We start from the raw sequence: 25,243 nt of genomic DNA on the forward strand, positions 1-25,243 counted from the left end.
TTTCGTGCCCGGCCGAGGTTGGATGCACACTAGGGGCTCTCCTGAGCTCTTAGAAAGAAATAGACTTAGGTTTTTTATTTTCAGTGAGACCTGCTGGCAACAGGCTCACTGCAGCGAGGGACTAAGGGGAGAAGAAGCGAACCTGCCTGCTTGCAGCCGGATTGGGCTTCTTAGGCTACTGGACACCATTAGCTCCAGAGGGATCGACCGCAGGCCCAGCCTTGATGTTCGGTCCCGGAGCCGCGCCGCCGTCCTCCTTACAGAGCCAGAAGCAAGAAGATGGTCCGGAAAATCGGCGGCATGAAGACTCTGTCTTCACCAAGGTAGCGCACAGCACTGCAGCTGTGCGCCATTGCTCCTCTCTCACACTTCACACTCCGGTCACTGAGGGTGCAGGGCGCTGGGGGGGGGCGCCCTGAGGCAGCAATAAAAACACCTTGGCTGGCAAAAATACCTCAATATATAGCCCCAGGGGCTATATATGAGGTAAATACCCCTGCCAGATTCCATAAAAAAGCGGGAGAATAGGCCGCGGAAAAGGGGCGGAGCTATCTCCCTCAGCACACTGGCGCCATTTTTCCCTCACAGCTCCGCTGGAAGGAAGCTCCCTAGCTCTCCCCTGCAGTCTACACTACAGAAAAGGGTTAAAAAAAGAGAGGGGGGGCACTAAATTTAGGCGCAGTATACATATATATATATATATATATATATATATATATATATATATATATAAAAACAGCAGCTATAGGGGACATAACTCAGTTAGTCCCTGCATTATATAGCGCTCTGGTGTGTGCTGGCATACTCTCACTCTGTCCCCCCAAAGGGCTTTTGTGGGTCCTGTCCTCGTTTAGAGCATTCCCTGTGTGTCTGCGGTGTGTCGGTACGGCTGTGTCGACATGTTGAATGAGGAGGCTTATAGGGTGACGGAGCAGAGGCCGATATATGTGATGTCGCCCCCTGTGGGGCCGACACCAGAGTGGATGGATAGGTGAAAGGTATTAACCGACAGTGTCAACTCCTTACATAAAAGGGTGGATGACGTAACAGCTGTGGGACAGCCGGCTTCTCAGCCCGCGCCTGCCCAGACGTCTCAAAGGCCATCAGGGGCTCAAAAACGCCCGCTCTCTCAGATGGCAGACACAGATGTCGACACGGAGTCTGACTCCAGTGTCGACAAGGTTGAGACATATACACAATCCACTAGGAACATCCGTGACTTGATCCCGGCAATAAAAAATGTGTTATACATTTCTGACATTAACCCAAGCACCTCTAAAAATGGGTTTTAAGTTTGGGGAGAAAAAACAGGCAGTGTTTTGTTCCCCCATCAGATGAATAAATGAAGTGTGTGAAAAGCGTGGGTTCCCCCGTTAAGAAAATGGTAATTTATAAAAAGTTACTGTTGGCGTACCCTTTCCCGCCAGGAGGATAAGTTACGCTGGGAGATATCCCCTAGGGTGGATAAGGCGCTCACACGGTTGTCAAAAAAGGTGGCACTGCCGTTTTAGGAACGGCCACTTTGAAGGTACCTGTTGATAAAAAGCAGGAGGCTATCCTGAAGTCTGTATTTACACACTCAGGTACTAGACTGAAACCTGCAGATCGTGCTACTGCAGCGTGGTCGGTGACCCTGTCAAGCATACTAGTTTGCTAATATGAGAACATATTAAAGACGTCGTCTTATATATGAGGGATGCACAGAGGGATATTTCGCCGGCTGGCATCCACTATGAATGTAATGTCCATTCTGTCAGGAGGGTATTAGAGACCTGTCACTGGACAGGTGATGCTGACTTAAAAGGCGCATGGAGATTCTGCCTTATAAGGGTGAGGAATTGTTTGGGGATGGTCTCTGGGACCTCGTATCCACAGCAACTGCTGGGAAGAAATATCTTTACCTCAGGTTTCCTCACAGACTAAGGAAGCACTGTATTATCAGGTACAGTCCTTTCGGCTTCAGAAAAGCAAGCGGGTAAAATGGCGCTTCCTTTCTGTACAGAGACAAGGGAAGAGGGAAAAAGCTGCACCAGTCAGCCTGTTCCCAGAATCAAAATTCTTCCCCCGCTTCCTGTGAGTCCACAGCATGACGCGGGGGCTCCACAGGTGTAGCCAGGTATGGTGGGGGGCCGTCTCAAAAAATTTCAGCAATTAGTGGGCTCGCTCACAGGTGGATCCCTGTTTCTTTCAAGTAGTATTTCAGGGGTACAAGCTGGAATTCGAGATGTCTCTCCCCAGCCGTTTCCTAAAATATGCCTTGCTGACAACTCCCTCAGGCAGGGAGGCTGTGCTAGAGGCAATTAATTAGCGGTATTCCCAGCAGGTAATACTCAAGGTGCCCCTACTTCAACAAGGACGGGGTTACTATTCCACACGGGTTGGGGTACCGAAACCGCATGGTTCGGTGTGACCCATTATATATTTAAAATCCTTGAACACATACATAAAAAAATTCAAGTTCAAGATGGAATCGCTCAGGGCGGTTATTGCAAGCCTGGACGAGGGGGATTACATGGTATCCCGGGACATCAAGGATGCTTACCTGCATGTCCCCATTTACCATCCTCGCCAGGAGTACCTCAGATTTGTGGTACAGGATTACCATTACCAAGTCCAGACACTGCCGTTTGGACTGTACATGGCACCGAGGGTGTTTTATCAAGGTAATGGCCGAAAGGATGATACTCCTTCGAAAAAAGAGAGTTCTAATTATCCCGTACTTGGACAATCCCCTTATAAGGGCGAGGTCCAAGGAGCAGTTGGTAGTCGGGGTAGCAAAGTGCTACAACAGCACGGTTGGATTCTAAACAGTCCAAAGTCACAGCTGGTTCCTATGACACGTCTACTGTTCCTGGGGATGGTTCTGGACATAAACCAGAAATAGTGTTTCTCCCGGAGGAGAAAGCCAAGGAGCTGTCATCTCTAGTCAGAGACCTTCTGAAGCCAAAACAGGTAGCGGTGCATCATTGCACGAGAGTCCTGGGAAAAATGGTAGCTTCCTACGAAGCAATCCCATTAGGCAGGTTCCATACAAGAACTTTTCAGAGGGACCTGTTGGACAAATGGTCCGGATCGCATCTTCCGATGCATAGGCTGATAACCCTGTCTCCAAGGACCAGGGTATCTCTACTGTGGTGGCTGCAGAGTGCCCATCTTCAAGAGGGCCGCAGGTTCGGCATACAGGACTAGGTCCTAGTGACCATGGATGCCAGCCTTTGAGGCTGGGGGGCAGTCACACAGGGAAGAAACTTCCAGGGACTTTGGTCAAGTCAGGTGATTTCCCTACACATAAATATTCTGGACCTGAGGGCCATTTACAATGCCCTGAGTCCGGCAAGGCCTCTGCTTCAAAACCAACCGGTACTGATCCAATCAGACAACATCATGGCAGTCGCCCATGTAAACCAACAGGGCGGCACAAGAAGCAGGTTGGCGATGGCAGAAGCCACAAGGATTCTCCGATAGGCGGAAAATCATGTGTTAGCACTGTCAGCAGTGTTCATTCCCGGAGTGGACAACTGGGAAGCAGATCTTCTCAGCAGACACGACACCCGGGAGAGTGGGGACTTCCTCCAGAAGTCTTCCAAAGGATTGTACACCATTGGGAAAGGCCACAGGTGGACATGATGGCGTCCCGCCTCAACAAAAAGCTATAAAAGATATTGCGCCAGGTCAAGGGACCCTCAGGCGATAGCTGGGACGTTCTGGTAACACCGTGGGTGTACCAGTCGGTTTATGTGTTCTCCCCTCTGCCTCTCATACCAAAGGTACTGAGAATAATAAGAAGGCGAGGAGTAAGACCGATACTCGTGGTTCCGGACTGGCCAAGAAGAGCTTGGTACCCAGAACTTCAAGAATTTATATCAGAGGACCCATGGCCTCTGCCACTTAGACAGGACCTGCGGCAGCAGGGGCCCTGTCTGTTCCAAGACTTACCGCGGCTACGTTTGACGGCAGGGCGGTTGAACGCCGGATCCTGAAGGAAAAGGGCATTCCGGAGGAAGTCATTCCTACGCTTATTAAAGCCAGGAAAGAGGTTACAGCAAATCATTATCACCGCATATGGCGGAAATATGTTGCATGGTGTGAGGCCGAAAGGGCCCCAACAGAGGAATTTCAACTAGGTCGATTTCTGCATTTCCTGCAAGCAGGAGTGACTATGGGCCTTAAATTAGGTTCCATTAAGGTACAGATCTCGGCTCTGTCGATTTTCTTTCAAAAAGAACTAGCTTCAGTACCTGAAGTTCAGACATTTATAAAAGGAGTGCTGCATATTCAGCCCCCGTTTGTGCCTCCTGTGGCACCTTGGGATCTCAACGTGGTGTTGAGTTTTCTTAAAATCACATTGGTTTGAGCCACTAAAGACCGTGGATCTGTAATATCTCACTTGAAAAGTGGTCATGTTATTGGCCTTGGCTTCGGCTAGGCGAGTATCAGAATTGGCGGCTTTATCATGTAAAAGCCCTTATCTGATTTTCCATATGGATAGGGCAGAATTGAGGACTCGTCCCCAGTTTCTCCCTAAGGTGGTGTCAGCGTTTCACCTGAACCAGCCTATTGTGGTGCCTGCGGCTACTAGGGGCTTGGAGGACTCCAAGTTGTTAGACGTGGTCAGGGCCCTGAAAATATATGTTTCCAGAACGGCTGGAGTCAGAAAATCTGACTCGCTGTTTATCCTATATGCACCCAACAAGCTGGGTGCTCCTGCTTCTAAGCAGACTATTGCTCGTTGGATTTGTAGTACAATTCAGCTTGCACATTCTGTGGCAGGCCTGCCACAGCCAAAATCTGTCAATGCCCATTCCACAAGGAAGGTGGGCTCATCTTGGGCGGCTGCCCGAGGGGTCTCGGCTTTACAACTTTGCCGAGCTGCTACTTGGTCAGGGGCAAACACGTTTGCAAAATTCTATAAATTTGATACCCTGGCTGAGGAGGACCTGGAGTTCTCTCATTCGGTGTTGCAGAGTCATCCGCACTCTCCCGCCCGTTTGGGAGCTTTGGTATAATCCCCATGGTCCTTACGGAGTTCCCAGCATCCACTAGGACGTCAGAGAAAATAAGAATTTACTCACCGGTAATTCTATTTCTCGTAGTCCATAGTGGATGCTGGGCGCCCATCCCAAGTGCGGTTTATCTGCAATACTTGTACATAGTTATTGTTAACTAAATCGGGTTATTGTTGAGCCATCTGTTGAGAGGCTCAGTTGTTTCATACTGTTAACTGGGTTTCATATCACGAGTTATACGGTGTGATTGGTGTGGCTGGTATGAGTCTTACCCGGGATTCAAAATCCTTCCTTATTGTGTACGCTCGTCCGGGCACGGTGTCCTAACTGAGGCTTGGAGGAGGGTCATAGTGGGAGGAGCCAGTGCAGACCAGGTAGTCTAAGATCTTTCTAGAGTGCCCAGCCTCCTTCGGAGCCCGCTATTCCCCATGGTCCTTACGGAGTTCCCAGCATCCACTACGGACTACGAGAAATAGAATTACCGGTGAGTAAATTCTTATTTTTTTCAATATGGACATGTGTTTTCATTGTGCCCTTACTTTTCTTTAATATAAGACATTTAGTAGCAACATAGTACCAAAAAATCCAGCTCATGGCTATTGGTTATTCAGCCACATTGCATTACAGCTTGGTCACTGTAAAATGTAAATATAATCTTTGGGTCGATTCAGCAGAAGCGTTGTGCCCAGTGACAGTGACATTAGCATGGTAGGCACCTTGCTTTACTTTAGCTAGCATCTCTGATGTGAGGATGGTCATCCTGTAGATCTATGGTGATGATCTGTTGAGGTGTTTACATATGAATTATGTCAGCCTCTGATTTATTTATTTTTAAATATTTTTTCCTTTTTATTGAAACTTTCACATGTGACAAGAAGGTCATTAAATTTTCAGCATAGTAAGATACAAGTACATGTGTCCAAGTCCATAACAGTATGAAGTGACAAAAGCTAGAATAGTAATAAAATCACTGTACTGACACACAAGAAGTAGAAAAATGTTATGTAACAATATACAGTTAAAAAGAAATTGGATGGTCATTAAGAAAAATTTGTGTTTCATATCATGAAGTGTTACGAAAACACCTCTTTTGTAGGAAGCGGCAGACCCTCTATGAAACTCTCCCAAATTGTGAAAAACTTCTTAGTTTGGGCCTCTTTTTAAAACGATGCCTCCAACTAGTCCATATGGAAAATGAAAAAGAACTTCACTGTAAATATTTAGATAGTTGGAGGGTTATTTTGCATCTTTCGGTGTAAGATTGTTTTGACCAGAAATTGCCCACTCAGAAGTGAGCGATGCATAATTAACTAGAAGGTTGGTAGGGAAATGCCAAAATCATTTAACAATATGGTACACCCATAAACAATGATAAAGATCTGCAGAAATTTGATTACATTTGGAGCAGGCAGAACTCTCAATAACAAATCCCCAAGAAGGAGAAATGTTTGGACGGTGGAAAATGTTAAGATACAGTAGATTACTGGGAATTTGACCGCAGGAAAGTAGTAATAGAATACAGTAACATATTAAGTAGGTCATCCATAAACAAGGAAGGGAAATGTTCTGACTGTCTTTAAAGATGAGTGTTCCACAGAGGTTCTGAGAAATCCATAATATTAAGAGATTGCTCCCTAAGATAAGGGAGGTACCAATAACAAAGCGTTCAGAGAGTTGTCCCAATCCCAAAAGTCTAGAATTTCTACTTGCATATTATAGGACCGGAATAAAGAAAAGTCAGAAATACCAATGATAGGGAATTTGGCAACTGCTTCAGAGTAAGACGTACGGTTTATGAGATCAGGAATCAATAAATTTACCCACCGTACTGAGCCCTCCAGACTCCCAGTTCAAAAAAACACGTGGAACTTCACCATTCTGAAAATGTGGATTTTGCAATAAGGGCAGGTGGATAGAATGATATGGGCTCTATTTTAAAAGTATGTCTTAATAACAACCAAGGGGGATATCCTAGTAGCCCCGGTAAAACATTGTGCGCAAAAAACTTATGTTTTTCGTGATTTTTCACGATGTTTCACCGATTTTTTTTTTTTTAACAGGCTATCCAGATTAACAGAGTGTATTCCGTGCTCTGATTACTTAAGCAGCTCAATTTAATATTACAGATTAAAAGGGGTGGAAATTTGAGCGCTACTTATGCATGGCCAATTTCCACCCCTTTTAGGCTATCCAGATTGATCGCCTGTAAAAAAAAATGCCCTTTCTCCCGAAAACACACGGGTTCAGTGAAACCTGTGTGTTTTCGTTAGAAACAGCCCATTTTCGCACGAAAACGGGGCTGTTTCTGGGGATTTGGTTTTGCATGCCCGAGGCAGGCGAAATAAAATCCCTGATGACTGGAACAACCTGCAGTGTCCCATGTCCGCTGCAGCAGCAGCAGGCAGGGACTGCAGGCATGGCGCTGCGGCCCGGAAGCTGCCACTCGGCACGGCGACCCCCGGTGGAGAAGCTGTGGCAGTTCTGTGACCGCATCCCCCCTCTCCCTCGCCCTTGGCAGTGTTCACATGATGGAGGAGCACCCATGTGACCGGGGGAGCAATTGGAGCAGCGCGGCACCGGGAGCTGTCAGCAGCCGGCACCCAGTGCAGCGTTGGGTGACCCCCGATAAGCCACCGCTCGTGCTGGCTTATTGTGGGTAATAGAATAGCCCCCGGCACGACAATTAGCCCTAGTAAATTACCGGGGCTATTTGTATATCCCCCCAAATGTTCCTTGTGGTCATAAGAAGAGTATTGACAAGAATTTCCGAAGGTATATCCGTATCAGCCATATATAAAAAATGGCCTCTGGTTTGAACCTCTTTTTTATTTTATTTTCATCTATTTGCAGGTTTGAGTGTGAGAAACATCCAAGCCTTTGCGGTCCTACAGAATGCATTTCTTAAAGCAAAGACCTGCTACCTTGCACAGATTATCCTGGATGCCATCACCAATATTTACATGTCGGACAATGCCAATTACTTTATTTTGGAGTCTCAGCACACTCTATCCCAGTTTGCAGAGAAAATTACCAAGTTGCCCGATGTGCAAGTGAAATACTTTGAGATGCTTGAGTTTGTGGTTTTCAGCTTGAACTATATACCATGCAAAGAACTGATCAGTGTCAGCATCCTTTTAAAGTCCAATGCTTCGTTCTCCTGTAGCATCATTGCCACTAAGACTCTACTGAAATTCATACGCCATCATAACATTTTTAAAGATGTTTTTAAAGAAGTGGGACTCTTAGAGGTTATGGTCAACCTTTTGCACAAGTATGCTGCTGTACTGAAAGACCCTGCCCAAGCATACATTGAACAAGGTAGGAGTTTCATGCTTTACTTTCTTTTTTATATTTCTTCAGTGAGATTGTTATTACAGTTAAGCTTTGGTTTTGTTTTTCTAGTAATAGTTTGTATTCATTTCTTGTTAAATTATATTCTTTGTGACTGTGGAAAAGTTTCAAGCCAATAACTTTGTCATGTTCTGTCATGTCACTGTGATGCCCAGGGTGCTGGGACCTGAGCGGGCACTACAATGAGGCTGCCTGAGACAAAAATTAAGGATGCCTCTGACATTCTTATCATGCTCACTGCTGGTGATGGCTGTATATTTTATAAGCTGCGGCCACCTTTTCCCCAACTACTTTTATGTATACCTACAGTGCAGCAACTGGCTCCTCTGCCCATCAGTATCATTGGCCTGCAGTAGGCAGCAGTGTGGGTGCTTGTCCTCTTACCTTTTCTTCCCCCTCTCACAGTCAATTATGCAAGCTCCACATCCCAGACAAAGAACAATGAGTAGCTGAATGAGCAACAGGATCCTGGCAAGCAAGGGAATTTCATTTCTTCTTGGTGTGTGATAGAGTTAATGGGTGCTGATTGGAGGGGTGAATTGTTTAATGGGTGCTGGGGAGTGGGTGGGTAATTTTTGCTTGGATTAATGGGTGCAAGTAGTGAATGGATTAATAGGTGGTGGGTTAATGGCTGCTGGGAGTGAATCTATTCATAGGGTCTGGATGGGCGGGGGGTGGATTAATGGATTGTGACAGTGAATGGGTTAGTAGGTGCTAAGTGGGAGGATTCATGGTGCTGGCAGAGAGGGGATAAATTACTACTGGGAATTAATTTATTAATAGGTTGGGGAGTTATAGGGTGCTGAGAGTGAATGGATAAATAGTTGCTGGGTTGGGGAAGATTAATTGGTGCTGTGAGTGTGGTTATTGAGTTCTGAGGGTGATTGGATTAATGTGTGCTGAATGAGGGTGGCCAGTGGGTATTGAAAGGGTTGACAAATGTGTTAATGGTTGCTGTAAGGGTGAATTGATTAATCAATTTTTTGGGGATATTGATTGGCCGCGGTATTTACTGCATGGATTTAGTTCCCGGTTTAACTTTTCTGAACCCCCTCAGAATTGAACAACACTCCACTTTCCGAACCATGTGCCCAGAGGCCCACTGCGCCGAGGCGTGGGCCCAGAGGCTCACTGCGCCGAGGCGTGGGCCCAGAGGCTCACTGCGCCGAGGCGTGGGCCCAGAGGCTCACTGCGCCGAGGCGTGGGCCCAGAGGCCCACTGCGCCGAGGCGTGGGCCCAGAGGCCCACTGCGCCGAGGCGTGGGCCCAGAGGCCCACTGCGCCGAGGCGTGGGCCCAGAGGCCCACTGCGCCAAGACTGCGCCGAGGCGTGGGCCCAGAGGCCCACTTGGAGAGGGATGGGGCAGAGACACATGGGTACTTGAATGGAAGCAGGCAGGGGAAGGAGGAAAGTTGGGGGCGGGGAATAGGAAGAAATGGCCTGACAGTCACTTAAGATAGGGATGGACATCAGACACCCAGTATGGAATGGTTGCCGCCTTCCAACATCAAATCAAGTGAAATCATTAAATTTGATAACAATCAGTGCTATCTTTGTAAGCATGCTCAGAAGCAGTTGGAGCTTCACGCATTCACACATAACCATACAAGGACGGGCATTGGAAAGCTGCATCTGATGGCTGCCACAACTCAAAAACCCACTTACTGATAGAAAAAGTATTTCCATAGGATCAAGAACATTGATGGTTGCTCCATCGGCTTTTGATGTCTATCTTTAAGCTAAAGTAATAGGTGGAGACTATGAGAGGGTGGCCCGGGGTACGCAACTCCTGTGCTCCTATCTAAGCCCTTTCTGCCCTGAGTGTCTGACAAGGGGCCCACAGAGCTGCTGATTCCAGCAGCAAACTGGTTCTTACTCACAGGTAGGTATCTGTCTGTGAATAAAAAGAAGTTTGCGGGAAGAATCATCTGAGCCCAGGCATAGTACATAAGTAACGGCCGTAACCCATTTGATTGTGGTCTTGCTTAATACATGAGGTAGTAAAACAGCAATTGCAGCTGTTGGTGAGGATATATGTTTATGGACTCAAGTGGACATCTGGCATCCAATATCCGGAGACAACTAGTGTCTCACAGGCAGATAGCTAGTCCTTTGTTTCAAGCAAGCAAATGATGTGCAGAGACAGGTGCAGTGCTTGTTCCTGATTCTGGGAACATGTTAAATAGTGGCTCTATGCCAATTCTAGCTCTGGGCACTTGGTGGATAGAGGGACTATGCCAATATGTGATCTGGGCACTTGGTGGATAGAGGTACTATGCCAATTTTGGCTCTGGCTTGGAGGCGCTCTGTAGTCCCTGGCTCTGGGACTGCTTAGTGCAGGTGGCAAACTGTACTAATGTGTTTACTGCTAATTATTTTTCTCAGCAAGCTTGATGCATTCATGTGTGTTCTTCATAGTCTCCTATATGGCTTTTTGGATCTCGACCAAACTTAGTTGACCAATTAAATTGTACCAACTTAAAATACTGGCAAGGTTTAAACTAAAAAAATCCACCCCTTTCAGGGCCAGGGGCTGTTTGTTTTTATGTTTGTCTATCCGGATATTCATTAGGACATCCCTGAACCGATTGGGATGAAACCATTGTGAGGTGGTCCAGTTGGATCCTGGCTAGGTTTTAGGGAGGTTAGAGTCCTGGTCGTACCTCACGGCGGAATGGGCCGGGAAGAACTTTGAGCTGGGTAGCCTGTTCTGGGCCTTCCACTGAATCGATTTGGAAGAAACCTGCACTGATTGGGATGAAACCAAAGCAAAGTGATCCAGTTGGATCCTGGACAAGTTTTAGGCCAGATAGATATATTTAGATAAAGATATATCACACTCACTCCCTCCTCAGAGAAGAATGCAGAACCATCAGCAAAAGAGAGTAGATTTTTTAAAGTTCCATCATGAACAAAGTGTACAAAACGACAGCAGAGCCCCAACAGCCTGTTTCAACTGCTCCAACACAGTGTTTGAACGATGTTGTTTACAGACATATCATTTGTACACAGCCCGCAAACGGCTCGTGCTATTTCGGCCACTGTGTACACAGCATTATACCAAAGAAGATTACTTTTGTTAAACATATTAGCCTGATGTGCTTGGCTTATATTTATTTCTAGTCTACAGACATTTTATTATTTATTTTCAATGTGCTATTTAGTTCATGATTATTTTTTGCATTTATAAATTGTCAACATTTATTGACTTTCAGAACATTTTTTATTTTTCATAGGTTGCACAATAGTAATACAGTCAACCGAGGACCAAAGGCAGTTGGCACTGGTGGTGATGGAAACTCTAACAGTTTTGCTACAGGGATCAAATACCAATGCTGGTAAAGTTATATGCTTAAAATGTAGTTTGATGTTTATTTACTTATATTCTGCGCTTATGAAGGACCCTATTTTCTGGCATGTGTCACAAAAGCCTCTGACCGTAAATAAACGGTCATTAACTTTGGAGTGACAGGTGGGCAGCCCCCGAGAATGAACCTGTAGGCTGGCTGAAGGAGAAACACTGTCCTACCCCAGGTTCCAAGCCATATTCCTCACTGCCCATTTTGAAGAGTCAACCTGACTTCCATTGTGCCTTGCTCTCATTTTCCCGTGCAGCAGCAGTTAAAAATATTTTCCAGATTTGTTGCTGGTGATGCCCTTATATATATATATATATATATATATATATATATATCTATATCAGAAAAAGCAATTCCTGAGTGCGCTGTATTGATTGTATAGATTTGACGGAAATCCTTCCCAGTGGGTATATCTTATACTGTGTAGGACGTAATTTTCTGGGTTCCTAAAATGGATAACCCCTCACCAGAAAGTTACCCAAACAAATGGCCCAAGGCCAATTAGAATAAAATATTTAATAACAAAATATTCCTAAAAAATCGTTTACATGAGATCTTTCAAAGATATTATACAGAAACCATTTTTTAATAATTCCATCAGCAAAAAAGTGTCCAGTAAGTGTTATGGATATGTAGACTCCCTCACCTTAAAAAGGTGTGAGCTCAACAAAGGGAGTATTTCCACCAACCGGATCACTAGCTAATGGCTGACAAACCCAACGCGTTTCGTCTATTACACTTCATCAGGGGTAACTTGTTTGGGAACATAGAGAAACTAATTATAATTTGTAAAAAAAATATTTTTATAAAATGTAATAAAAATAGATGATTATTGTATACCTACCATTTTTTTTTAAATTATTTCTAGTAGAAATAAATCTTATATCGTGATTCTGCATAAATGATATTATGAGCCACCTAGGTAAAAAGAGACACAAGATCTATTAAATAGTTGTGTACTCCATACAATTTGAAAAATCATAAAAAGAAAAGAAAATACCTTTAAATATAAATAGGCTCATCATATGAGAAATAAATACTTCTTAAGAATAACTTCTTATTCAGACCCTGCTTAGAGCCTTTATATCTTTAGTGGTGAATCCACCTGAAAGTGGAATGGGAATGGTCAATATGACACATATTTGACTGAGAGAAAAAAAACAAATAAACAAATATATACACATATGTATATGTATAAGTGTATATTTGAAATGTGAATGAGAGGAGAAAACACATACCTGAACAAATGGGATAGTTCAGTACACTGAGTTTGAAATTTTTATAAATGTATACAGAAGTATCTACAAAAAAAGGAGGATTAAAATCTGACTGGCATAGAGTGTATCAGCCACTGCAGTTTACATGAGATGCAAAAAATACTAAAAGTACATACCAAAATATATATCCAGAGAAAAGGATCAATAATTGTAAATACAAATCTGGATGAATAAAACTATTTCTCCGTTTATGCTGACTTGTTTTTGTCACCTCACAGGTGTTTTCAGAGAGTTTGGAGGTGCAAGATGTGTGCACAACATTGTCAAATACCCTCAGTGTAGAGAGCATGCACTCATGGTGATCCAGCAATTGATGTTGTCTCCCAGTGGAGATGACGACATGGGGACCCTTCTGGGACTGATGCACTCTGCCCCATCTACGGAGCTGCAGCTTAAGACCGACATTCTGCGGGTGAGCTGCTACCGCCTTGTGTATAAAATCTGCAGTTGCTGCTACAATATCGTGTTATTTTGAAAAATTAATTTTCCATTTAACAGCTAACAGATGGTGAGATTCACAAAAAGCATGACTGTTCTCTCACCTCACTCCCATCTAGCTTAGTCATATGATAACCTGCAGTCACACTTTTCGCATATTTTCATACTTATGTGCCGTTCATCTGAATAGAATTGGTACTTAATTATAGGTGATGCTTATTAATCTCATTATTTGTCATAAAATGACTACATTTGTGTTAATTGCAGAGCCATTAGCATAGTACATAACACAGCAGGTTCTGAGAACCAGGTGCCCTGAGTATATTAGCAGGTATGTCCAAAAATCATATATATAATTACTGAACAACTTCAGTTGTGCTTAATTGTTGTTCCTTTCTTAAGCAAAGAAATAGTAAAACATTGTGCATTAGAACAGAAGGTACAGTATTTGTGGCACTAGTAAAAAAAAGTTCTATATTCTCTATACTGTACTCCTTGCACAGCAAATACATGTATATAGGTGGTGTATATCTGGTTAGTAGGCACTCCGGAATAGATGACTATTACTAAGCTGATAATAAAAATGTCTTATGGAATCTCCAATTATTTGCAAGATATCACTCGCTGTCAAAAGTGTTTTCCTCCTGTGGCGAAAATAGATCTAAAATAACGGTTGTTGTCTTATTGTTTATAGGCACTTTTAATAGTTCTAAGAGAGAGCCACCGGACTAGGACGGTTTTTCGGAAAGTTGGAGGCTTTGTATATATAACATCTCTGTTGGTTGCGATGGAGAGGTCCTTGAGCTGTCCACCAAGGAATGGTGGGGAAAAGGTGAACCAGAACCAAGTCTTTGAACTTCTTTACACTGTTTTCTGCACTTTGACGGCGGCCATGCGCTATGAGCCTGCAAACTCTCACTTCTTCAGAACTGAGATCCAGTATGAAAAACTATCTGACGCCATTAGGCTGCTTGGCTGTTTCTCGGAATCACGGAAAATCAAACCATCAAACGTCTTCCCTTCCAATAATCAACCATTTCAGAGACTTCTAGAAGAGGACCTGGTGCAGTTGGACTCAGTGTGCCCTGTGCTGAGGCACTGCAGCAAACTTTTTGTGTATCTGTATAAAGTAGCTACAGACTCCTTTGACAGGTATGTGTAACCTTTTCAGATATCAATACTGCAGATGAATTTCTGTTTCGTTATGAATATGATAACTTATGTGCAGGAGCAATTACAAACTTTCCTCAGGAATGTAGTCTCTGAATCCCACATTGTTTTTGCCTATTTTTAGATTTTTATTTTACATTTTGCTAAAGCGTCTTTATTTACATCGGACACACCTGTATTGCAATACTGAACACTTTTCCTTTTAATGTTTTTTTATAGTACTGCCATTGCTACTGTATATGAAAAGTCGCTATGAATGCTTTAAGTTTACTTCCGGGGTTGGTCAGAAAAAAACAAAGCAAAAAAAAAATCTTCCATGTCATAAAATTGGAATTTACACACAACATGGACTAGAATACATTACGCTCTTAGCGTTGCTTCCCATGGCTTCGGAGTCATTTTTATTTCTTTGGAAAATTTGACATTAAAAAAAATGTAAGAAAAAAAAAAATCCTCAAATGAAGATAAACACCTAGTTATGGTAATTTTCATGTCTAAAGGCTCATTTATGAAAGTGCACACGCCAGACTATCATGTTATGCATCTACTTTTGGCAAATGCCCCAATAGTTGCATGTAGCTGCATGGCTTTTTAAGTAGACCATGGGGTATTCAGTTGAGGTCGGATCCATTCTGACATGCATTTGTGGGAATGGATCCGACAAGGGCTATTCAATGCCCATCTCAATTCGACTTTAAAACAGTAAAATTGAGATGAGGGACTGGAGAGGGGGGAGACCAGCGGAAAGATGGGGGACAGCCGTGGGCAGATGCGGGACAGCAGCGCTGCAGGAGGATGTGGCACAGCCGCCAGACATCACAGCAGCGTCCACTTGGCTCCAGCAAGCGGAACCTCACTTGCTGGAGCCGGGTGGACGCTGCCGTGAGCGGCGGCTGTGCCACATCCTCCTGCAGTGCTGTGCTGTAGCGCTGCTGTCCCCTGTCTGCCCGCGGCTCTCCCCCCTCTCCTTCTCTCAGGTCCCTCATCTCAGTTCGACTTCTTTTTAAGTCGAACTGAGATGGTCGGAAACGGGGCCAAATTCGACAGGTTTTGGCCCCATTTTCCTCAGAAGCACACGAATCAGCAGCTATACCGCCGATTCACTTACTATTCGACAAGTCGAATTCCCAGACTTCTCGAATAAAAATGCTGGGGACTGAATAGGTCTGAACCCCTTCTGACCTGAAAAAGTCGAAAACTGCCGTCTTTTCGTCTTGATTGAATATACCCCCATGTCTATTCTTGCCGAGGAAGGATTAGTGCTCCAGATATACAGTATTCTTTAATTGAGTTAGAAGTGTGGAGAAGGCAAATTCAAAGGACAATTCCATTGTTTGCTGGACCATGTACACACTTTTTCTACCGTGCATGTTTTCAGGTGGATCCATTCAAAAATCTACAAAGTGAGTTGTAGATTGGGTCCCCAGAACAGTTCCAGGAAATACAGTATGTGTTGTTCTTAGAATGCCATAGAACAGCCAGTATAGTTCAATACATGTTGATTGTGAAATAGTTTTTGTTTTTACAGGCTAGAAATAATTTATTCAGAAAAAGTATTTGCTGTATGACCGTTTTTAATCCAAAAATGGGGATTGTTGTTGTTGGAAGGGGAGGGTTACAGAAAAAGAAACAAAGGGGAAGGGGGGAGGAGAAGGGGAATCAGATCCCAATGAAAACCATTTTGGATTTTACAAACTATTTTATGCAGAGACATCCAGCTCTGTGCGATGGCGGCTCTAGTGGCAGTTAACATATGGCCAAGGAGATAGTGGTCAGTGTGATGATATGGATTCTCTGATCACTCAGGTAAACAGTTTAGTAAAATGGCAAATGCCCTTTATTGTAAATATACACACACAATACACTATAACATTCACAATTGCAAGCCGGGATGTTACAGTATCTTACTTACCAAGTCCCCACAGTAGTATGTGATTGCAGACACCTGCGTTCTCCTGATGTTACATGCCGGCAGTATTCCTGTGTCTCCTGCCCTGGAATACCAGCTCACACAGTGTCTTTCTCACCGGATTCTCACCACTGATGGCACCGCAATGCCTAGTCAGCGCCTGCACTTCAGAAGTACATCCACTCTCTGACCTTCTGTGCAGATCTCACACTCACCAGTAGAGCTCACTCCCCTTGTTACACCCCACCGTGTGTATTCATAACACAAGCTGGTCAGTCAGGGTGTCACAGAGGGGTGGAGACGGGGTGTCTGGGCTCCTGTACACAATGGGGTGCATAGGATCAGATTACCTGCAGCTGCAGCTCCATACATAACCGGTTTACTACTTAACCTACTCATCCTAATCACATCTGATTGTACAGCTAGGGGATTTACATTTACAATTAATTGTTTTAATTATATTAAATAATAGGAATAAGTCTATGCCAGAGTGTTAACAGTTATACACATTAAACACAGTATAACCAAATAAACTACATATTCCAAATATAACAGATAAAATATAACTCTACAATATAATAATAACACAATACAATACAATAATGCCTAGCACATAACTAATAACATATTGGCAATTAGTGGAGTCCATGGGTAGGACCAGTAACCACGTGGCATTTACCACTGTGCGACACGACGTGCAGGCAGTGTCGTCACAATCAGATTTAGGGAAATCGGCTGTGATAATTCCTGAAACAGACACCGATCCAGGGAAAAATTGATGATTCCTTTAAGAATTCGGTAAAATGTGTTGTGTTTAAAGACTCTTATATACAGTATCTGTATTTTAGAATTTATTAACAAAAGTGAATCCTTCAATTTAAAATAAAATAAATCTCACACTCCGTTGGCACTGTTTCTGGAATAAATAAAACTCCATTTTACAATTCTGAGTTTTATATTACAGTCCTTGTTGGTGGCTAATACACAGAGCAGCATCCATTCTTCATATAGTATACAATATAGTGAGTAAAGCTGACCTCCAATCTGAAGTCAATTTAATAGTCAGGGTGGCTAGTTTTATTGTAGGACCTTAAATCTCAATCTCAACCTTGAATCGGCACCAAAATGGTCAATGTGCTCAAGGTTGACATGGTCAAAAGGTCGACATGGAAATGATCAACACATGAAAAGGTTTGCCATAGCTTTTTAATTTTATTTATTTTTTGTCAAAATGTTCCTTTCAGCACGTGGGCCCCCAGTTAGTGCACCGTGTCCCCTGGGCAAGGTGCCTCACTTCCCTCGTCACAGATTACCATTTTCAGTTGTAGTCCACGTGGATGGTAATGTATGAAAAAGTCCTGAAAATGAAAAAATAATCCCCACAATCTAATTTAGACCTTTTCATGTGTTAACCATTGTCATGTTGACCTTTTGACCATGTAGACAGTTTGACCATGTCGACCATATGCACGTCAACCTATTTCTCATTGACCTTTTGACTATCAATCTATCATCTGCATACCCCATGAAGCTCATGGCTAATGTTATGGTAGGACCTGGAATCTCATGGCTAGTGTTACAATAGGACCTTTAATCTCATGGCTAGGATTATGGCAAGACATCAAGGGGGAGATGTACTATGCCTGGAAAAGTGATACATTTCATGGTGATAAAGTACTAGCCAATCAGCTCCTAACTGCCATGTTACAGGCTGTGTTTGAAAAATGACAGGTGGTGGTTGGTTAGCACTTTATCACCATGAAAAGTAGCAATTTTTAAAGCTTAGTACATCTGGCCCCTTAATCTCATGTCAAGTGTTATGGTAGGACCTCCAATTTCATTGCTAGTTTTATAGCAGGAATGGCCAAATGGCCAGTGTTATCGCAGAACATCCATACTGTTAGCTAGAGTATGACAGGACCTCTTATCTGATGGTTAGTGCAGGGATAGGCAACTCATGGCACTGAAGTATGTTTTGAATGGCATTCGCGGTGTTAGTCCCTGTCCTGTGCTGCTCTACCCCTACTAGTCCTCCATTTTACATTACAGAGGAGACCCATTTTTTTCACCAAAGAACCAAAGTATGGCCTGCATACCCAGTAAAACCAGGGCCTCTGTGGGTGAACCATGCCAAAGTTAGTGACAATAAAAATTACACTGTACATCAAATAAATACTTTTAATATGTTTCCTTTCTAAAAATAGTCATACTTTACTATTCTGAGGTAAAAAAAAAACCCAGACTATGCATGAGAGCGCTTTTCCTTTGCTTGTCGCTTGTACTCTTCTACTTGGGCATCACTTGTCACTGTCCCAATAGTAGTCAGCAAGCATAGAATTGTTTCACCTACCCTGGTGTCATTGATCTATTGCTAAATTGTCTTTGCGTAATCACTTACCTTGCTCATCACTCACCGCACAACATTTGTCAGAAGTCGAGATGAGAGTTGAAAAAGTGACATGTTGCAGCCTAATTGATGATACTTTTCTATAGAAGGTTGTTTATAATCTCAACATACTATCCATCTCTTCTGTTACCCAAGCATCCATGCACAACACCTCTAAAGGCTTCATTAATTGGGAGGAGTCAGTTGAAGTTGATTCCTTCCTTAACTGTAGCATCACTTTTAAGTGTCGCATCACCACTCACACAACCTAAATTGTCATCTAAGTGGCATCCTGGTTTTTTAATGTAAATTAGAACCACAAAACTCAAACAAATGAAAAGAGCATCACCCATAACCTTCACTTGATGCAAGCTATATGCAGACAATGTACAAAACATGTACTACAATGACTCGGCATTCCTGTATTCAGGTTTGCCAACCTATAAATTCTCTAGTATTTAACAAAATGCCCCAACATCATCATAAATAAGCTACTGTATTTCCTGGAGCCGAGAGCTGAGTTTTAAATGTCATATTCATTCTTTGCATACTGAAATCAATTAGATGTCAATTTTTTTTACTGTTTCGCAGTAGGAGAACAAATCACCTGTTTATGAATGGCCTCTGGAAGCAATGTATTGAGTTTCCATGGCTGAACAGCTACACAAAAGTCGCAGATCACCATGCGCAATGCCAAACATTGGCTGGAGTGATGTGAAGCACACCTCTGCTCTGAAGGAGTGGCTCCTTGCTGTGCAATATGGTTTAGCCCAGTGGTTCCCAAACTTTTTTGAATCACGGCGTCCTAGAGCATCAGAAAGTTTTTCGCATACCTAAAGTTTTTAATTACTATTTTTTTGCAGAATTTCTCAAATTAAGTAAATTGTGTTTAATGTCAGCCTTAGATTCAGTTATGTGGTGAGGGACAGGATTCTCTTCTGGTTGTCCAGATATGTTGTGATTGGAAGCCACCAGCACTGGTTTTGCCTATTACATTGAACATAAATAATTAGAATTGGTCCTGGACCACCAACCCAGTTCACCCCTACAAGTTCCCCAAGACACCCCAAGGAGCCACGGCGCAGTTTGGGAAACACTGCTTCAGCCAGCTGCAAATTCTACCCCCAGTTTGCATTAAACTGTAATACTGCCCTTTAAAATCTAATAAATATACCTTTACACTTGGGAGTAGTGGTGGCAGTTATATAGAAAGTTTAATAGTTTTCTTAAGGATTCTTTCCACTCTAACAAAAAATATTTCTCCATTAAACAGTGTCATATTCCATTAATATTTGGGAAGCCAAGAGAAACTGCCATAACTGGTGAGATATCTGCGGTGTCACACTGCTGGGCATGTTCTTTTTCATTTGTCACATCTTATTGAGGTGCTGCAAATGTTTAGCATTTCAGGGACGTCAAAGAAGGCAATTATTTTCTGTATTATGTAACCAGTCTCTGATCTTGTCAGTGCAGGAATACACAGGTGGATAGGGTCTTGGATTAATCATCTTATTTTATACAGTTCGTAACAGTTAAGAGAAATACGTTCCTAGGGTTCATGGAAAAGTTATTTCTGCAAATTACAATAATGATTGACAATCACATAATTACTATAGTCTCACAATAATTAACTATTGCTGAATTAAAGAAAAAAATTCCATTGAATGAGTACAGACTGCTTTGAATACAAATATTCTTCTTGTTGGCTATCCCTGGATATCAGACAATTGTTCCTCAGCTGCTGGGAATTACTGCTTGATAATAATCTGGATCATGTGGTGTAAAAGGAAGGGGGATTGGGGTTTTAAACTGAAAGATGTTTTGTTGCCAAGCATTCATAGCTCCCAGTCTGCCCACCTGTAAGAACCATGTTGGTGTTTGAAATAGTGTTGCTTAGCTGCAGAATAAATTCATGGGAAAATTGAAGAATACATTTCACCTTTCATCTATGAGAACTCATTACTTCTTAGATTTAGCTGCTGACCCTAACCCTCTGCCAAGTGCCAAACTATAACTGTTCCCTTCGGCAGCCTACCTCTAACTCTCCCCCAAGCGCCTAAACCTAACCCCAACCCCAACCATTAAAATAATGAAAACAAATGTGTTAACCTTTTGACCCTGTCGATATATTGTTCTTTTGACCATCTAGTGTCCACCTATTTACTGTCTATCTATGTACTGTCTATCTGCCATCCAGATACCAAATTCAAGAAGCCATTTTGCTTGAAAGCTCTCCACAATTACATTACTTCTACTATCAACGCACCATTTAATTTCTAACTACAATACAAGCTTAAGGAGATTACTTCATATTATTATTATTATTATTATTATTATTACATTTATAAGGCACTTCAAGTGGTTCTCAGCTCCGTACATACAGCACACATTAGAAAAATACAGGGTACATAGAACTTAACATTATAGTAATTGAAAAGCTGGTATAGACAGTCACTGAGTATGAAAGAGCTGTGAAGTGCAAGAGAAGAGGGCTGTGAGAACAGGAGGAAGGAGGAGGGCCCTGTTCCAAGGAGCTTACAGTCTTCATGGTAACCATTATCATTAATAAGGTATTTAGGCAACAAAGGCACTGGTGTGACACACACATATACACATATATAGTCACATACTGTACATACAGTCACTCACTCAAATACAGTCACGCACTTATACAGGTACATACTCATACATACAGACCCCCCCTCCTTCTTACCTTACAGGCCAGAAAGCCATCATCACTCTGGTGCACGGTCTGCAGCTGCTCCACACTTCCTCTCTCCCATGCTGCTGGTACTACCACTGACCATACAGTGCCTTTACGCCTCCCACTTAATGCAGTTCTGGGAGAGCTTGGATGGAAGGCAATCACGAGACTGCCTGTCGGGATCCCGGCGGTCACAATGCTGATGCCGGAATCCCGACAGGCAGTGAAATGCAGCCGCCGGAATACCGGCTACAAGCAAATATTGAGAAAAGAAGACTCTTGTGTGGGCGCACTCTTTTTTTATTTAAGACAAGTGAGGTAAGTATTATAGTGTTAAGACATAGGGTAAATGAGGTAAGTATTATAGTATTAAAACATAACTTTTATTATTTTTCTTATAAAATTAGTTTTTGTATCCAACCATGAGCAGACAGTCTTAACATACATTAATAAAGTTAAAAAAGGGAGTTTGTTCTGGTTTGTCTATATCAATAATAGGCAGAAAAGATATGGACACTAACAGTACTACATCCGTGTTCTGCCACACCAGTACAAGCTATGCTTGTATTGCTGAGACCTAAATTGGTCTTAGGAGCTTTATTATAATAAGGACCTCCTGCGCCCAATGCACATTATCCTTAATGCGTAATTTTCGACATTGACTGCTTACTGAATAAACAGGTCTACTTACTATTCACATATTTCTATGTTTCACATGTATCTGTTAGTGAGTATGGAAAGTTTTCCAGGTAAATAAGAAGGAAGATGCAGTGGTGATTCTGCTGTTAGTGTTGTGTTAGAATTGCCTGTACCGTATTACTACACTCTGTATTCCCTGGAGGTCCCCCTTCCAGGTACTGACCTAGCCCAACACCGTTTAGCTTCCAAGATCGGGCGAGATTGGGCACCTGCGGTGAGGTATGGTAGTAACACAATTAGACACATATTCCCGATGCACTAATGAGAGTGCATCTTAATGCGAAGTTTATGTTTTTAGACAGAGCGTCTATAAAGGTTTAGTTCACAAAAAGTAAAGAATGTGGATCTATCTGCGTTAGACAAGGGAACACTCCTCTGAATCGCAAATGAGTCCACTGAATAAGTCAAGATTTGAAAAGAAATGATTGTGTAGAGATTGCAGATACGGCAGTGTTCGAATTCCACTGTGGGATATTCTTCTGTCTACGTACATCAGTTTATCACAAGGTGCTAACCATTTTAGAGAATAAGTGACTTCTTCGATTGTGATCTAATAGACAGATAATCCTGTAGACAGTGTAAAATCTCTATCTGTTTGAACAGGGATTTTTGGTAAATTCGCAAACATATATACACAGGATCAAGCCGTTTTAAGCAGTACACAATAGATAGACCAAAACCTGTCAGTTCGAATCTGAAGCAAAAAAGTCATAAAGCATGCAGATTTCACATATAGATATTAAGTCAAAATTGATAAGCAGGTATGTCAAATTTGTAGAAATTGTAAAATTCGTTTCACATGTCTTCTCCAGTGACAAACAGAAGTGTCATTATCTATTGTGATCTAGATCCCTGGGTATAACAGTGACTGCATGTGTTTGTTCAAATGGCAGGAGTGCATACTGAAAATACTATGTATGCATTGCCCAATCAAAATAATGTAGCCAGAGGTATATAGGCTAAAGCAGAAGATTTGCATTGGTTAAGTCTGCAGATTAGAGTCAGCCTGCTATACCTATGAGGGGAACATAGTACAACCTGGCTGTGTATGCATGTTAATAAAATGGCAAACAGAAAAAAGGAAATGGTACCAGTTGCTGCCCAGGTCCCTGGGTCAGCCTAGCAGCTTGTTGATCCGTGTGGGTCCTACTGATGTTAGAGGTCCATATGGTAATGAAAACGCGTTTCACCCGTCAGAGCAGGCTTGTTCACTTCCAGTAGTGAATGAGAGATGAGCCTGCGGTTTAAATACCTTGTAATAGGTTGTCAGTCAATGGCTGCAGTCTGTGTCACTGACGTATATATCATTAGCAATTTGCTGCTGCCACAAGCGGAAGTGACATTCATCACTTCCACCGCGTTGCTAGGTGACCGATTGCATTCGCGATCGTGTGTGTGCCCTGCCTCTCTGGTGCTCAACAGAACCTATTACTTGTCCCGCTGCCTAGTGCTATCGTGAATGGGGTAATCCCAGTCGTGCTGTAAGTGTAAGATCGTGTCCGCGGTCATGTATGCGGCGGCAGAAGTAAGGCCAAAAAACGAGAGGAAGAGTAAGACCCTCAGGAAGACAAGGAGAGGTGGAAAGAAGAAACATCGGGAGAAACCGCAACTGGGACACCCCATGGACCTCAAAATATCCAGCACGACAGAGGAAAGCACGTTAAATCCCTTTCCCCCCTCCCCCCCCCCCCCCCCCAACACCTCAAAGTCTTAAACCTTACGGACAAAATAATCACCCCTGAACAAAGCAAAGTATTGAGTAAAGGATCTTTAATCTTTAACAGATTCCTATGGGAAGAAGATCTTAAGCTTTTTGGGAGGAAATTACTCCTTAAGAAATTCTTTAGCAGACAGAATCCAACACGGGCGGTTATCACAAGTGACTCCCTCTGGAACACACAGGATTTGAACATATTGGAGACCTTAGAGGAATTACAGTCAGAATCCAATGCAGAAACATCACCGAAACAACGTCCATTGTGTAAGGGTAAATCAACTTTTTCCCCTCCCAAATGCAACACCCTGGAAATCCGAGTATTTTTAGACATGGTCTTAAAGGAATTTGACATCATCAAGAACAATAATCTAAAAAAGTACTATCACTTTCCCAATAACCTGAAATTTGGGGAAAGGGAGGCACTCAAGGAAATGCAAACATGGAAAGATGTTATAATTAAACCATCTGATAAGGGCAGTAACATCATCCTATGTCCAACAGAAATGTACGTGACTGAAGCACTTCACCAATTGAAACAGACATTGTGCTACAAGAAATTACTAAACAATCCAACTCAGAGGTTCCAGAGAGAATACACCCGACTGATTGAAGAAGCTGTCACAACAGGAACAATAACTAAACAGGAACAACAATACCTGACAGTGATACACCCAAGGACACCTACCTTTTTTTCTCCTTCCCAAAATACATAAGGACATCGTAAAATCACCAGAAAGACCAGTTATGTCAGGGAATGGAGGCCTGTTGGAAGCCGTTTCATAGACTTACATCTTCTGGGGTATGTTCTGCTATTACCCTTATACCTAAAGGCTGCCTCAGACCTGCTACGTAAGATTCATGATTAACCTTTGAGGACAGCTTCTTCTTGGTGACCCGGGACATAGAGGCCTTATATAGTAGTATTGATCATCAGACATGATTGAGGGCAACTAAATACTTCCCTGACTCCGGAGAAAGGAGTGACTTCAACGATCTCCTATACAACCTACTAGAACACTTTTCAAGATCAATTTTACCTTCAAATCAGATGTATGGCTATGGGGGCAGCATGCGCACCAACCTAAGCAAATTTATTTCTAGGTTGGTGGGAGAAGATATGAGTCTTCAATGATACCAGTGACAAATATACAGAACATGTCATGCTTTGGTATTTTATTATTACCAGTTATTTATATAGCGCACACATATTCCGCAGCACTGTACAGAG

General features: G+C 42.8%; 1 protein-coding gene and 1 pseudogene across 9 annotated transcripts in view; one reads left to right on the forward strand and one right to left on the reverse strand.

The window, feature by feature from the left end:
• Positions 1 to 25,243, forward strand: part of WDFY3 (WD repeat and FYVE domain containing 3) — a 462,687-nt gene that overhangs the window by 233,353 nt on the left and 204,091 nt on the right. For all 9 annotated transcript variants that reach the window (XM_063919895.1, XM_063919894.1, XM_063919893.1 and 6 more), the window contains 4 exons: positions 7,857 to 8,324; positions 11,593 to 11,694; positions 13,211 to 13,404; positions 14,125 to 14,582. In XM_063919895.1, coding sequence (XP_063775965.1) covers positions 7,857 to 8,324; positions 11,593 to 11,694; positions 13,211 to 13,404; positions 14,125 to 14,582 — 1,222 coding nt within the window. The remainder of the gene's footprint in view (positions 1 to 7,856; positions 8,325 to 11,592; positions 11,695 to 13,210; positions 13,405 to 14,124; positions 14,583 to 25,243) is intronic.
• LOC134935415 (5S ribosomal RNA) lies at positions 22,413 to 22,531 on the reverse strand (annotated as a pseudogene).

This window comes from Pseudophryne corroboree, chromosome 1 (assembly GCF_028390025.1).
Source record: "Pseudophryne corroboree isolate aPseCor3 chromosome 1, aPseCor3.hap2, whole genome shotgun sequence".
Lineage (NCBI taxonomy): Eukaryota > Metazoa > Chordata > Amphibia > Anura > Myobatrachidae > Pseudophryne > Pseudophryne corroboree.